At 33.3% G+C, this 17,233-nt stretch overlaps 2 protein-coding genes across 2 annotated transcripts; one reads left to right on the top strand and one right to left on the bottom strand.

The window, feature by feature from the left end:
- Positions 1-915: 915 nt before the first annotated feature.
- On the top strand, positions 916-3,379 carry LOC133284583 (ER membrane protein complex subunit 8/9 homolog). The gene is made up of 5 exons (XM_061481639.1): positions 916-1,236; positions 1,494-1,640; positions 1,725-1,784; positions 2,750-2,916; positions 3,023-3,379. Exons 1-5 carry the CDS (start codon positions 1,027-1,029, stop codon positions 3,051-3,053), a joined length of 615 nt encoding a protein of 204 aa, XP_061337623.1. The 5' UTR covers positions 916-1,026; the 3' UTR covers positions 3,054-3,379.
- A 655-nt stretch (positions 3,380-4,034) lies between these two features.
- Positions 4,035-7,095, bottom strand: LOC133284604 (oligopeptide transporter 1-like). Its single transcript, XM_061481664.1, has 7 exons — positions 7,026-7,095; positions 6,383-6,828; positions 6,174-6,271; positions 5,477-6,049; positions 5,112-5,379; positions 4,805-4,987; positions 4,035-4,655 (listed from the first exon to the last, which is right to left on the bottom strand). The coding sequence occupies exons 1-7, from the start codon at positions 7,093-7,095 to the stop codon at positions 4,035-4,037; spliced, it is 2,259 nt and encodes a 752-aa protein (XP_061337648.1).
- Positions 7,096-17,233: the final 10,138 nt, after the last annotated feature.

Raw genomic sequence — 17,233 nt, forward strand, 5'->3', positions numbered from 1 at the left:
TTAATGGGAAAATATATTCATATGTTATTGGAGAGTATTTTTTTCTTCTACACATACATTAATTTATGTGTTACTTTTTTTTTCTTTTTCTTTTCATAAGTGGTTGGAGTCCTACATATAATTGTGTCTATATAATGAGAGGACTTTTCTCCTATTGTATGAGATTAATAAAATCATTAATTGTAGTAGAGTTTAAAGTTTAACTTACTAAATAAGTATAAAATAATTATAAAAAGGAAAAAATATTTCTTTAGCCATTGGAGATAAAATTATTTCCAGTGAACTCAAAACGACGTCGTTTTGAGGTTATAAAATTAAAAAATTATAATGATAAAGGTTAATGTACCCTGCAATATATTACAATTACAAAAATACCTTAATTTTTCTCCAAAATAATGTCATTTTGAACTCACCGTAGATAACTTATCTCTATTGATCGGAAAAATTCTTTACCCTAATAAAAAATGACTTTTCCGTAGGGATGGCAAAGTGGGGAGCCCACCCCACCCCGTCAAAAAATAAGTCAGCCCGCCCTGCCCCTCTTTTGAAAGTGGGCTGAAAAACTGAGCCCGCCCCGCTCTGTTTGGCGGGTTGGCCCGCCAGCCCGAGCCTATTTTACACTGACCCGCCTCGGCCCGTCATCAACCCCCAAAAAATGAGTCCGCCCCGCTTTTTAGATGGAATGAAAAACTCAGTCTACCCCGCCTCGTTTAGCGGGTGGGGCGGGTTGGCCCGCCGAGCCGAACCCGTTTGCCATCTCTACTTTTCCGTACAAACTCATTATCTAGATATAGACATGGGCCAAGCCCAAGAAGTAAGTGACCCAGGCCGAACTTCCAAATATCAAAGTGACTAGTCCCTAGTTGACTCAATACTCAATAATAGTATATCCCAATAAATGATTCCTGCATTGCCTCCTCCCAAGATAATACGACATCGTTAGAAGTCCACAAGAGTCGATAGTTGATTGCTTCTGTTTGGCTTCACGACAGGAACCTGTGTGTGTGTGAGTTGAGAATCTGAGCAATGGGTAGCAGCGATCTGAGGTACGAGATCGCACAAAACGCTTACATCAAGCTCGTCCTACACTCCCTCAAACACACAACCTCCGCCGTCAACGGCGTCTTGATCGGCCGCATCTCACCGTCTAATGACACCGTCGAGATCGCTGATGCTGTCCCTCTCTTCCACTCTCACATCTCTCTTCTTCCCCAATTGGAGATCTCTCTCATTCTGGTCCCCTCTCTCTCTCTCTCTCTCTTCTAGTGTTTTATACATTTTTTTCTCATTCAGTTCTGACCTCAATTGGTTATTTATAAAATTGTGCATAAAGACATATGTTTTCTTAAATAACATGTAACCTAATCAAATGGGCTTATCTTCTTTTGAATAACAACAATTAATTATTTTGTTTAGCTTAGATTCTCAGTGGTTTCTGATTTTTTTTATTTTATTTTTTTGAATTTTTGCAATCGCAATTGTTTGTGAGATAGATAGAGGAATATTATTCAGCTAAAGGGTTGAACATAGTTGGCTATTTTCACGCAAATGAGAGGTCTGATGACTATGAGCTTGGTGGTGTGGCGAAGAATATTGGTGACCACATCTGCCGCTACTTTCCCCAAGCTGCCATTCTCCTGGTATGCCCTGGGATTTGTGCCAATTTTGCTTTGAAGTATGTCATTTTGTTTATCATCTTATTTATTCCTTTCAATTCTTCGCAGTTAGATAACAAGAAGCTTGAAGCTTTGAAAAAGAGCAAAGACAGTAGAGCCATAATGCAGGTTAGCAATATTAGTATTGGAAACATCATTCATTAAGGCTTTTAATCATTTGTCATATGAAGATTGCATTTATCCCTCAATGAATTTTATTTGGGCTTCTCTAGATAATACGTTTGATTAAAATATCTAATGTGTAGAAATCCTAAGGGCTTTTTGTGAGTGAACTGAAGAACCCTTTTTTTTTAATGGAAGGGTTCACTTTTTCTAGATAACTTATCTACATTGAGCCTAAAACGACGTCGTTTTGAGTCGGAAATCAATGTAGAAACATTAAAGCCTTAATGGAATCATGAAAGCCTTTGAACTCATTAGAATATGTGCATCTTCTGTCTTCTTTTTGAATTCAATAATGATCAGTTTGCTTATAGTTTTTGGTTTTCCTATCTTGGATTTGGGGCTTATTTTGGTGAAATATTCTCTAAATTTAGACAAAGCTGCTGCATCTAAAAGCTTAATTGGGATTGGGGGCTAGCATCTCGATGTGTGGCTTTCATTGGTTGTAAATCAGCTGGATGGCAAGACTTAAAATTGCTTGCTTGAATGTTTTGCTTCATTGAGTTCATTCCCTCCTTGTCTGTTTTCAACATTAGTCAAAAGAGAGGAATATTCTTTGTTTGATTCGGCACATGTTGCAGCATATTGATCTATCCATTTTGAAGAATGGGTGAATAAAATAATTATGTTGTATGATTTGCTATACAGGCTGCATCCTCAAGCCAGTACAAGGCTTCATTCAACATTTGTCCGAAATAAAAAGATTCCATGCTCTTTGTTTCTTGTTATGAAATTTATGGTGCATCCAGAAAGATTTTTCTTTTTTTGGTAAAAGAAGAAATTCATTAACTACATGTTATATAAGTATGGTTGTAAGTGTTTATGCTATTATATGTAGTTCCCTCCATATGATATATAGCCATGCGTTTGTTGGTTACATTAACCAAGATTGTCTTTTTCATATGGCTTAGCTATATGTTAGGGATGCATCTAAGAACTGGAAGTCTGTTCAGTCAGATGGGAACAGTCGATTCTCTCTCAGAGAGCCATCAGCAAATCTGATCTTATTGGACTATATCTCATCTGAGAAATGGAATGACATTGTAGATTTTGATGATCACCTCGATGACATAAGCAAGTAAGTGCTTTTGCCCTACGGCATCTCTTTCTTTCCCTTGATTTTTATATCTGTGCAGTTAGTTGTAAATGACTTTACACAATCTATATTCTGTTTGTGTTTTCAGGGATTGGCTAAACCCAGGGCTCTTCAACTGATCCCAGTCTTTGTTGTCTACTTTTTAACCCAATTTACTTGGCAAGTGGATGATGTTCAGGCTTATTATGGTGCATATTTTGGATTCTCAATTATAAACAATTAGGGAATAGATTTTGACCTTGGGAACGCTGCTTTATGAGAAACTTTTTCAGATGTTTAAGCAGGATATTTGCCACCTATTTTAACAATTTTCAGAATCTTCCGTCCGTAAAGGATTTTGGTTGCAGAGCCGGTTCTCTTTTTTCTTTTTCTTTTTGTGAGGAATTGCTACTTGGTAGAAACAACATAGTCATCTCCTCCATTATTTTAGTTAATCCAATTTTACGCTACGCTTTTATGGTTGCAATGATTCTATTTTCAGACTTATGTTTGTAGTATTTTTATTTTTACAAGAGAAAAGATAAAATTGAGAAATACAGACGAAGAATGCGAGGGACATTGATTAAATTGTAGGTGACAAGGGGGCAAAATAGAAGCATATATTTTCAGAAAGAAAAAAGAAACAATTATTTTTAGGTAAATATGATTAAATTTCCTGAAAAATGTCACTTTCACAAGTCTCAGGAATAATATGGACCGTTCGAGTTTGATTAGGGTCTGTAACCGTGTCAATGTAAATAACTTCCAGATTTATAGATTTTGTATAAATCAGCATTTTATTGTCATATGTATGCTAATAATACTGAGGACGTTTTATTGAAATTACCTATCGTGTATATGCTAATGATACTGAGGACGTGTCATTGAATCGATTTCATTTTGATTGGAAATTTCATTGGATAAAATCAAAGAAATAAAATAAGTATCTAAACAATTTTGCGTGCTCTGATAACAACCTATACATACATCTTCTTCAACTTTCTATTATATTTATACATTAGCAGAGATAGAAATTCGGAAGTTGAAACCAAGTAAATAAATATTCAGACTTTCTGTACATCTTCATGACCAATGAAGGTGATGGAATTCTAATATGGAAATCAGAGAACAGGGCATCCCTTGGCAACTACACCTGGAGCTGTGGGGCATCTGGCCAGAGGGCAGTGGTCAGTGGAATCAAGACCCCACCATGCTGGACCAAAAACATCATAAGACTGGAGGGCAAAATAGAGCATCACACCCAAGAAAGCAACTCCAGCATCTAAAGCAGCTGAAAGGATGTATGTATGTCTTGCCCACCATGCCTTGAACTTATTATAAATATAGAAATTGAAGAAGATTCCAACAATTCCCCATGTAATATAATTCACGGATCTGGCTGGTGGGATACCATTAGCACCTGCAATGATGAGGGGCATGTTGATGAGTTCAATCCACTTGTGGTTGGGGAATTTGCGAGCAAGCAGCCACACTGGAACAGGAGAAAGTAGACCAATGAGGAAAAACCAGTTCATCCCTGGGTAAATGCCATCCTTGGTAAACATTCTTTGTGGCCCTACAATTCCCCATATGATTGAAGCATTATAAAACACATCATCACCAGGGCATGTCCATGGACTACCCTCTGGCAACATTGATGCATCACAGATGTTCGGAATAGTTGTGAGAAGCCACCATGCTGTGCTAAAGTAGACACTTGAAGCAACTATTGTACCTACCAACTGAAGACAAAATTGCCACAAGTTAGACTAAAATAGACACACACTAAAAACCCAAAAATGAAGCACCTTCCTACGATGCATGCACAATTCTAAGTCAATTCTAGATGAATTATGCTTCATATTTTGCGAACCATGCATCCACATCCTACCTGTACGATGAACATAGATCTTGGAGGAATTTTCATGTAGTGTCCCAATTTGAAGTCACCAAGAAACCCGAGTGCCTGAGACATGCTGATGTACCCGTAAGTTTTGAAGGCTACATTAGCAAGGGGCTTTCCAGGGTAAAGGTACCCAATTATTAACTCTGTAATCACGTTGAGTCCAGGTTGCTGCACAACAAGTTACTTTCTTTTGAGAAAGACATCATTTGAAGCAATAATAAACTGTAAAAATGTTGAAAGCCATACAAGGCAGTGCTTGTCTAATTTTTTTCTACTTGGAAATGGACATTACCATATTTGTTGTTGCTTGAATGACCCCAATTGGCAAAGTGAAAACCAACGCAATTAATAGAGAAAATAAGACTCCCCACCATGGCAGTTGAAGCTGCTTGCCAAAGCCTTCACAAGCTATCAAGGCCATAACAATCATTAAAACCAAAATGGTGGCAAACCACCATTCAGGGACTTGTTCATAGTTTTTCTTCATAATTCTTGTATGCACATCTCCAAGTTGTCCTTTTAGTGCAGTTGTTGTCTTCCTCCACATCTGATAGATTGTTCTATGAAGTAGACAATCGCCACAATAATTAGATGGTTTATTATACAAAATGGAATATATAGAAAACTACACAAACTTGGGGATCTAAACAAACTTACTTTCCATGGAAGAGGACAACATGGGAAATAGTAGCGGTAAGAGTTGCAAAGCTCAATCCATAATCAAATGCAAATGTGATACTAAGATAGAGCTTGCTGTAATTGTTATAACTATCCATATCAATGTCAAAGGTTTTGGCATTCAGAATCCGACTAACATTATATGTTGCACCAGTAGAGTCAAATGTGTGAGAACTGATGAGGGGGAATTTTTTGGCATCATAAAAATTATTCCAATAGGCAATGGGAACCACAATATAGATAAAGAGCGCAAATCCAACCAATATGTTGATGATGGCGAAGCCAGGTACAGCCAAAGGACTACCTAAGAAGCCAGCAACAGTGTTCCAATCAAGGCCAAATGATCCAATGCCAAGGCCATACATGCCTGAACCAATCTGTTGTGCAGTGATGGAATTTTTCCAAATCAAACAAACGAAGGAGATAGTTGATATTGTTGGGAAAAAGTAGCCTGGAACAATGTAATAAGCGAAGCTTGCTGCAAAGACCAGGAAGAAGAATTGCAGCCTTGTGTTTCCTCCTTTAGGCCTTTTTTCTTTTTCATGAAATGCCCTGTCATTCAAGACTTATTTGTCAATGACACATCCGTTTACTCTTCCTTTGAAAATAATTTTCTTGATTCATTCAAATAACATTGTGAACAAAAATTAATTCTCAAATATTTAAAAACAAATACCTGAATAGAGACACTTGGACAAGGTTTGCAGGCCACCACATGTAGGGAGAATCAACAAGGAATTTTCTGAAAATCCCAGCCCAACCATAGCCAAGCATCTACACATTGAAGAACACAATTCAGCATGCTAACCATATTAAAATAAAAAAGTGCTATTAATTGTTTTTTAGTTAGTCATCTTTAATTGAAAATGTGACTATATTGTTGACCTGGGTTGAAAGTGCCAACAAGAAAGCCGCCAGTGGATGGATGCTCCTGTGGTAAAAGGCCTTAACAATTGTGATGATGTTAATGGCATAAACACCACTAGATCCAGCGCTGGCAAAGATGGTGATAAGGGCATGTTCTTTCAAATTGAATGGTCCAGGATTCAGAGAAAAAGTCCATTTTGTGAATGGGACTCGAATTTGTTTTGTGGGAAGTGTTGCAGCCATAAGTTTCCCAAGAGGGAGGGAAACAATCTGGGCTGAGACAGAAGAAACATATAGAGGGTTGGTTCTGTAGCCAAAAAATTCGTTCACAAAGGCAAGGATAATACATGATGCCATCCCCAGAACCCATGTTCGAAATGTAAGTGCTGGCTGAGTTGGGTCGTCGGTTATTGGAACTGTTAGCCTAACCTGCTCGATAGGACAATCATCAACCTCAGTATCATCTGCAACAACACACAATCTTTAGAATATCATGTAGCATAAAAAATATATTATATAAATAAACAAAGAAAGTTGCTTCCTCTAGTAATGCATCATCTTAATTCAAATGAACATATAACACTCACATTCAATTATTCTAAAGTCAAATGAAGAATAGGACAATGTATGATATATAAAAAAAAAGGTGTTTGCTTGTTACCAGCTATGCCAACTTTGGATTCATGTTCCTGGGCATGGACAGGTAATGCATCATCGACGACCCCTGCCATTGCACCAGGACCTCCTTGAACCACTAATGTGTTTTTTTCCCCTTCGTTGTTCTCACAAGAGGAAGCCTCCAATTGAATGTAACTTTTTTATAGATATAACGCTCGAGACAGCATTTACTAAAATTGATGTTGAAATGAAATCCTCATTTGCCTTGTTTTGTGGTGTTTATTCATTTTTGACGTAAGCATGGGTTGTATATAGCACAAAATCAAAATCTTTGCAAAATGAGAAGCAAGAGTTATTCAAGGCGATTTTTAAGGTTGAATCTTTATTATTTTAGTAAACCTGTTTATGTCTAAAGCTGACTAGGAAAAAAGTTTTTCTTTGCTGTAAGGGGTAAATATAGTTGTTGACTTTTTTTTTTTTTTTTTTTACCTTTCGCTTCCCGTGGACTATCTTAGAATTGAAGAGGAAAAAAATTAAATGAAATTGAATAACATATAATAAAATGACCTTATTTGAGAACGAAAAGTCCAATCTTTTTTATTATAAAATATCTGAATAATACAAATAAAATGAAATAACATTAATTGTTAGAGGAAGGATATTGTAACAACCAATTAGAGTTATTATCAATATTATTACCAATCAATTTCATCGTTAGATCGATTATGTTGATCCAACGGTTATATTTATTTCCATCTTTGTATGGTTATGATTCTCTATATTTAATATTTTATATTTATTTTCACCTTTGTATGATTATGATTTCTCATATTTAATGCTTTCACATTAAATATGGAGAATCATAATCACACAAGGGGAATGATATTGTAACAACTAATTAATGTTACTACCAATTAATTTCACCGTTAAATTGATTATGTTGATCCAACGATTATATTTATTTTCATTTTTATATGATTATGATTCTCCATATCTAATATTTTATATTTATTTTCATCTTTATATGATTATAATTTTTTATATTTGATACTTTCACATTAAATACGAGTGTAATTTGAACTTGCAGGTTTTTGTCCACCGAGTAAACATGCATCTCTTCAAGTGTAATTTGAAAATGCACCACAACGGGTATTTTACATTAATGGTAATTGAATCTTAGATAGATTCACATAAAAGTTTTTCATAACCTAATATTTCAATATGAGAGGACCACTCGCTAATCAATTACCTCTCGCATTACCTTGCATTGACTTTTGTGTTTTTTTTTTTGGTGAGAGTTGTAATATTAATTAATTTTTTTGTTGAAATTAATAAATTAATTATTAAAAAAAAGGATACAATGGTGTCACATGGCGGTGTTAATGATTAACATTCATTAGTTTAACTGAAACACTTTTTGTCAATGGCTTCGGAATAAATATAAGATTATTTAAAATTATTAATTAATATTAATATTTTTGATAAAATTAATTATTATATTTTGCAAAATAATTATTTTAACTTTTTTGTGTTAAAATTTAATTATTTTAACTTTTTTGTGTTAAAATTTAATTATTTTCTCCCTAAATCTCAATTACTTATGTTTTTTGATTGATTTATTTTAATAATTTTGAATCAATTTATTTTTTCTAATACTTTTATATATTAGATTAAAGTACTAAATCTTGTTTACCAAAAAAAAAAGTACTAAATCTTAGAGAAGTACTATATCTACTCTTATGTATAAAAAAAGTACTATATCTTAAAAGAAGCATATTTTTTTTCTACTCTTCTCTTTTTTTTAACATATTTCAATTTTATCTTCTTTTGTTTTAAATTTTAAATTTAAATTTTTTAAACTAATCACCTGTATTTTTCATGTGTATAATATTTATCCTTTTAAAGGATAATCATTTTAATTAAAGGCTTTAACGTTTCTAAAGTGAATGGAGATAAGTTATCTATAATCGCTCCCAAAATGACATCGTTTTGGATTGAAAAAAATTTAAAAATTATAATGAAAAAGATTATTATAGCCCTGAAATAAATTATAATTACAAAAATACCTTGATTTTCGCCTCAAAACGACGTCGTTTTAGGCTCATTGTAGATGAGTTATCTACATTGACGGTAGAAAAAACGAACCCTTAATTAAAACCTATATTTTTATTTAAAATTTAATTTAAAAAAACTACTCACTTTCTCCCTATAATTTTTGTTGTGTATTTTTTCTCTCACTTTTTTTTGGTAGTTGAGAGGGCCTAAGCCCAAACAAAAAAAAAAGACGAACAAACTACTGAATGACCAGCGTACGTGGTCTTCCCACGGCAGCCAGATCAGCCAAATAAACCCAACGTATACCGGGAGGGGACTCTCCACTCACAAATTGATTCAGACCCTCGCTATTGTTGAGGATAAAATTCGCCATCCAATTAGCACAAGTATTGCCTTCTCTGTATGTGTGATTCAATAAAATGATCCAATCTCTACGAAGCCAAGCTGACATGTGAGAAATCAAATAACCTTCACAAGTTGCTTCACCATAGTTGGTTGGTGAGCACAGTAACCACACAAGATGAGTCACTTTCAATAATAACTTGCCGATACCCATAAAGTAAGTTCCAAACCCTGAAGAAGACTCCACAACGAAAGAAATACAAACACCTAATCCGTATGCAAAGTTCGCAAGCCATCTTCCTTGAACATCACGGATATCCCCTCCACAGAAAGTTTGTCCTACGTTGCCACGCGCTGCACCATCAGAGTCAACCTTAACAAAATCTCTCATGGGAACTGCCAATTAATATCCACCCCCACTTGTCTCTTTTCTGATCGAAAAGAATTTAATCCGTTTACAGCCTCAAAAACCTCTCTAGCAAGATTGCGAATTTAATCTGTTCACGCCACAACTCAGAATTTTAAAGAACATAGCATATTGTAAAAGGACAAGTACGAAACCTAGTTTTTATTTTGATAGGTTATTCTACCTACTGTTTTTTTCTGCCTACCACCCTCTGATACCAGAATCTCAAGAAGAGAGAGAAAGATAAATATTATTTAAGATTCTGATCTAATGGTGTTGGAGGGTGATAGGCAGAGATAGACAGAAAAAATGGTAGATAGAATAGCCTATCACTTTCTATTGTTTTCAATTTTTTTTTTTAAACTTACCTATACAATATGCTCCTGTAATACATGAGAAATTTATTAGTTAATTTTGTATAATTAACAGGCTTTATAAGCGTTATATAAATATCTTTAAAAATATAAGTCAAAAGAAAATAATTTTAAAAAGTAAAGTAAAAAATAAATTATAAAATTTATAAGTCTATACTAACTTCAACTTAAAAAACTAAGAAGAATGATGTAAGAAATTAAGTTTCATTTAAAATAGAGATAACTTTGTATTCATCCCTTGTGGTTACATGGTTTATCACTTGAATCCTATTGTTTCAATTTTGTCACTTAAACCCATTGTGATTATAAAAATGTATTATTTAACCCTTTGTGGTTTCAAAGTATTATATATACTCATTGTAGTTATAAAAATGCCACTTGAATCCCTTATTTGATATATATATATATGAAAAAAATATTTCTACATTCACTTTAGATAAGATTATCTGCAGCTACCCAAAAACTACGTTGTTTTGATTAATGAAGGTTGTTTCTGTAATTTTAGGGGAATTAATGAAAGGTGTTTCAGTAAAATGTATATGATAAAAAAATAAACAAAATTATAGAAACACCATTCGTTAATTCATCTAACAAAAACACTATATATATATATATATATATATATTTTGTGCTATATTAAAAGTTTTGATACAAATCTTTATTAATATCATGTTCTATTTGAATATATTCATATTTGTATCTTATTATTATTTTTTAAGTTGATGCATCTGATATTGACTTGAGATAAATACAACCCACAGACATGAATTATCAGTGGTGGATCCAGGATTTTTTGCTGTGGGGTGCAAAAAATCAAACACCAAACATAATTGGAACTCAACAATAGTCTTGCAGTTGGAGTCAAACAAGAGCGGAGTTGGATGACGCATAAGAAAGAGGGGGGGCGGAGGAGGGGAAAACAGAGAGCTTGAACTCAACAATAAACTCCATGCTGCCCTGGCACGATGCCCTTGTTCTAACTTCCAAATTTTTTCCCCTCATTTTGGGGGGAGGGGGGACCAACCCTAGCCCTCCCTGTGTCCGCCTCTGTGAATTACTTACACAAATTGCCATGGCGATTGAGTTTATGGTTAATATTCGTTTTCGATATAATTGAAGGACCACAAATATGTTGCTTCAATGGTTACATAGCCAATGATGCACGGACACGGGACACGACACGACACGACACGCCGACACGTTAATTCTAAAAAATGTCATATTTCGACACGTTGGAACACGTTTTGATATTAAATAAAATTTTTAAAATATATAATATAATTTATATTTAATACATATAAGAGTCCATAATAAGTTATATAACCAATCAAATATTTAAATTTCATAACATAAATATAAATATAAATAATTTTTCGTACTTTGTTAAATTTTCATGTCAAATTTCATAACAGAAAAAAATTAATTTATAAATTATTTCTTTTATATTTAGTTAACAAAATAAAATTAAGATTTTAAAAAAAAAAAAAACGTGTCCGAGCGTTGACCGCGTGTCCGAAAAACATGTCGGAGAGTTGACCGCGTGTCCCCAAATGTTGATCGCGTGTCAGACACGTGTCGGAGCGTGTCCGTGTTGGACACGTGTCGGACACGCAAATTTTTTTCAAACGTCGTGTCCGTGCTTTGAAGTACATAGCTATATTTCAGTGTAATGATCTAATCATCTTTTTGACCCATTTGGGGCTTTGACATTTAGGAGGTTAGAGGAGAGGGGAAGGGAAGAAAAATGTAAGGTATTCTCTCCCTTTGTTTGAGAGTTAAAATCTCCCTAAATTAGAGAATTTTAATTTAAAGAATAAAAAGGGTTTTGGAAGATTTTGTAAAATTATTCAATTCTTTTCTCTCACTTTTTTAAACTTACAAACAAGGAAAGAGATAATAAAATCCCTTCTTCCTTTTCTTTCTTTCCTAAAACTATCTGCTAAACAAGCCCTTAGGGGGCGTTTGGTTGAGGAGAAATTTTTTGAATACTAGAGAAATGGTTGGAAAGTGAGTTTGGTAGGAAAATGTAAAAAAAGTTGTTTGGTTGACCGAAATATTACCAGAAAAATTTATTTAAATTTGCAAAATCTATGTTCGGGAGAAACTTCACACTTGTTTTTTCACTTCCCCAGTTATCTCAAAATACCACATCTCAAGTGGTATTCTGTAACAGTGAATTTCATCCAAAAATCAACACAAAAGTCATTTTCCCATTTATCCTATTTGCCTAGTATTTTTTTTCAAAAACCTGAACCAAACGTGGTATTTTCCAATATCAACTTACACTTTTCCATTAATCCCAAAATAAATCTTCTACCAAACACTACCTTAGATGCTTTTGGCTTCGAGGGAGAGATTCAGTTGGATAATGGACTACTGAAATCGTACCACGTGATACGTAGTCCAAGTTTCTCAAAAAGAAGGAGGCGAAATTTGTTTTTGAAAAAAATAACAAAAAAGAGTTCCTCAAAATGAGGGGAGGGGAGGGGGGAAGAACTCTTGTTGTGAAAGTTTGTTTAAGGGTTTTATTAATCTCATGTTAAAGGAGATAAGTTATTTCATGTTATAGAGACAAATTTGTGAGCTCCACCATATGAAAAATAAGAAGAAAAGAAAAGAAAAAAATGACACAAATATCGAAGGGTGTGTAGGAGAGAAAGTTATCACATGTAACAAGAGTAATTTTTCCCTTTGTTTAATAGGTAAAAGTGTAAACTAGGACAAGACATCAAGTAAAAATCAAACCCAATTTGAGGGAGCAGAATATTTGACCAGACGTGTCAATTGATGGTTATGAAAAGTTTTAAACTTATAATAGTAATATATTGTTGTGTTAACTCATAAATTCTAACTTTCATAAAATTATTAACATAGTTATATTAATAATAATATAAAATAAAAATATTGCACAAAATTGTTTTGAAACAGATGCTTCCAAATCGAAGTTGTCGTTATATACAAATAAGGCTAAATTATAAATTACCACACTAAACTTTGACACTTTTCCAAAAAACCACCCTGTACTTTTGATTTAAGCAATTAAACTACTTATACTTAAACATTTTAGCAATCAACTTATCTGTTAAACTGAGATACAAAACCGTTAAATCTAATAAAAAAGCACGTGCACTTGCAAATTTTTTTTGGAAGAAGACGATGGCAAATTGCATTATGCAGGTATCGCTAATCTCTCGCTTCAACTCAAATCTTCTTATGAAAAGAATTAATTGCTTAAACAAAGTCAAACTTAAAAGGGAAAGTTCCTGAAACCAATAGTCTTCTCCACCGTCAGTGACTCCTCCCCCGGTTACGTCAATTGATAACCAACAAATCAACATTGATAACATGAGACAATCAATTTTCTACAACATGATATATCTATTTTCCAAAGTTTTGAGTGTGAATGTGTAATTTAGCCTACAAATAATTACATACTTTAAGAGTGTCCATATTGTCAAGATTATATCTATTTAAAGATTCCAACCTTGTTTCCTCGGTGCTTCATAATATCCATAATGTTAAGCCCCCTTTCATGGGGAACTCTTTTTTCTTTTTCCATTTTTAAAAAATTAAGTTCTGCCCCTCCTCTCCATGGGGAACTTGGAGGGCATGTCCCCAGAACCAAAAGCCCCCAAACAATAAAATATATCAACCCAATATTAAATTGGAATATTAAGGGTTCAAAGACCCCAGTGGGTCAAAGAGCCGATCTAACCTATTCATGTGGGTGCGGCGTGCATTTCATAACATGGTTTCCCGTGAACAAACGTTACATATGATCATATATTCACATCCACATCCTATGTCAGTTTTATCATCTTAAAGCATGCAAAGAAGGAGAATTCCTTCAACTCTTGGTGGCAATATTACAAAAATTAATTACTAATGATAATAACATACTAACACAAATTGTTACAGATTTTAATATATAAAATAAAGGAAAATATTAGTCTCATATGGTAGGAGTAGGAGACTACTATCTTATGTCATAGATATTTTGATAATTATATTGTAATTTTTTATTTTTAATAGTGGACACCACTACTTTGTGTCTTACTAATCTTATTATAAAATATATTTTCTCTTGCAAAGTGAGACAAGCCTTAAAATAAAACTCAAACTCAACTAGACTTACTTAAATTATAAAGCTTTGGTAGCTAAAAAAGCGAGGCAAACAAGTAAAAGAAGAAAATGAAGACTCTGCCTCCGGTGCCACACTGAAAGTGAAAGAGTGAAGGATCATTATTGTTTAATATGACTATACTATGTGAGATAATCTTAATCATTAATAAACAAATTAGTTGTTATGCTTTTATAACTTTTTATCTTCATATATTTTCTCTTTTTTTCCTTATCATTATTAATTCATCCTTGTATGATTAAAATTATTTTAAATGACATAATCATATTACATAAATTGAAAAATATATACTCTTATGTTATAAGAGAGTATTTTTTTTCTCTTACACATACATCAATTTTTATATTTATAAATAAATGAATCTCACACATAATTATTTCCATAGAATAAAAGAGATTCTCTCATATTACATTAGATTAATAAAATCCTAAATAAATATGAGAGGAACTACTTTCGAATTTGATTGATTGAGAGAATATCTTCGGTACTACAGATGTACCGAAAACTCAGTGCATCTTCCACTTGTTTTGTGATATGTGTCTTACTTTATATCAAATCATTCTCTTTCCTAATCTTAAAATAAATTATTTATTATTGATTTGACAAAAATAAAACACGTATCACAATATAAGTGGAAGATACACAAATTTACGGTGCATGTGTAGCACCAAAGAAATTTTCGTTGACTGGAGTCATCGTTTGAGGGTTGTTGGCTTGTTGCACATGGGGAAAGGCGATTTTTTTTATATAAATAAAATCACGTAAAGTCTCACTCTTTTTGGTTAAAAAGAGATTAGCTAATGGAGAAATAGCAACACGCTTATGAATTGATCTTGGGGGAATAAACACGTGGTGCAAGTCATATGATCAATTTTTTTTATTTTTTTTCAGTAACTGAAGGGTATTCCTACCCCCTTTGGAGGTGAGACTAATCTCAAACCGAGCTTCGTAAGACTTTTGTGGCCCGGTTCTACCTAATCTTTTTTTTCCATACCCAAGACTCGAACTCGAGACCACTGATTAAGAGAACACAACTTCCGGATCAACTGTGCCAAAAGATTTGGGTCATATGATCAAATTTTAAACAGCTGAAAAATGTGATTTCACATGATTATGAGTGGAATTACATCTTTAGTAATATGAACAAAATATAAAATCATTCATTAATATAATAAAAAGGACTTTAAGCTAAAAAATTATTTTAAGTTAATAAATCATTCATAAAAGTACACTAAGTTGGTCTTTAAAAAAGCTGTGGTTTAAATTTTGAGTTCTTGTCCTTTTTGTTAGCACTGTGCGGCTAGTTGCTTTCCTTGCATCCACAATTAAATAGGCATGCTAGCCAAAATCTGATAGGCAACTAAGCATGATGCATTAGAAATCAATATTTTTAAATTTCGATCGGTTATCGATTCGATCAATGGTTCAATATAATTACGGATATATTATTTTATATCGGTATAACAATAAAAAATTTGATACTAAATTTTAATAATTGATTTGATTACATTTAACAACTTACATGTCCCGTAAATTAAAATTATTAGTATAAACAATAGAGGACGGTTATACTTACTACCAGGTAAGTTTACTACCCTTACAAGTTACAATCAATCTCATCACCGTTAGATTTGAATTAAATCTAACGGTTCATAATTATTTCTTATAATCCTAATTTTTACTCTCTCATTCTCTCTTTCTCTAGGTTTGGGATCTAGAAACCTCTCTCTAGGTTTGTGATTCACCTCTGTTCATCGTTATAGCACTTTGATCTTCACTTCTAGCAAAAATATCTCACAAAAGCAAATAATCAGACATGTGAACTCATTCTTTCCATTCTTTTTTTTTTTTTTTGGCAACAAGTGCAAACCATAGTGCAAACAATTAATAATAACACTTAATGATAAAATTCATTGATCTTTGAATCGGTTCTTTTTCATACTCTTGTAATTGAAAACACAAATAAAAACCAAATTTCCCCCAATCGCTGCAGGCACCAACCATGTCAAATAAAACGGAAAAGCAATAAATTAGGAACACAAGAGATCAAAGAGGTATAAGTATTGTATAAGTTAAATATCCCATATATTATTAAAAAGTTATCTAATTTTGAAATCAATCGGAGGAAAAACATGAAATGAAAAAAAAAAAACGAGGATGATAAAGAGAGGATGAGCGAGTTGATTCAGAGAGGTATGCAGATCCCAAACCTAAAGAGAGAAGGGATGAGAGAGAAAAAATTAGGATTATAAGAGATAATTATGGACCGTTAGATTTAATTTTAATCTAATTAACGGTGATGAGATTGGTTGTAAGGGTAGTAAACTTACCTGGTGATAAGTATAACCGTCCCCTAAACAATAACAGTCAAAATTGAAAATATAACTTATATCAATATAAAATAATTTTGACCCTTTAACTAGTGAATTATATCTGGAATTAATTAAATTGAATTTATATTTAATATAAAATAGATATAATAATATATGCCTAACAATTACATTTGGCTCAGTAATATCAGTGTTTTAAAACCCGGCTCGGACAGGTCGGGTCGACCCGGGACTCGGTGACCCGGTGGGTTTTCCGGTCTGAGCAGGTAGTTGGACCACTTCTGCAGTCAATCCGGATTGGACCGGTTGACCCGGCCGAAATCCGGCGACCCGGTGACCCGGGTTAGACCTGTTATTCCTTTTTTTTGTTGATAAGAACTCTTGAATTAAATCATATTCGTATTTTATGATGAATATGATTAAAAGTAAGGTAAAAATAATAAGGTATTTTAGATTAGTGCAGTTCGTAATGTAATTTAGTTGCATCTTATAATGATCTCATGAAGTTAAGTGGTAATAAACACTGATGGTCTCATGATCTCAACTCAACGGTAGACACTTTTTTCTTAGTGTATATTTCATGCATACTATTTGTTATCATGA

This window comes from Gastrolobium bilobum, unplaced genomic scaffold, assembly GCF_033153095.1.
Source record: "Gastrolobium bilobum isolate Gb01-03AN ecotype WA unplaced genomic scaffold, APGP_CSIRO_Gbil_v1 utg21709, whole genome shotgun sequence".
Classification (NCBI taxonomy): domain Eukaryota; kingdom Viridiplantae; phylum Streptophyta; class Magnoliopsida; order Fabales; family Fabaceae; genus Gastrolobium; species Gastrolobium bilobum.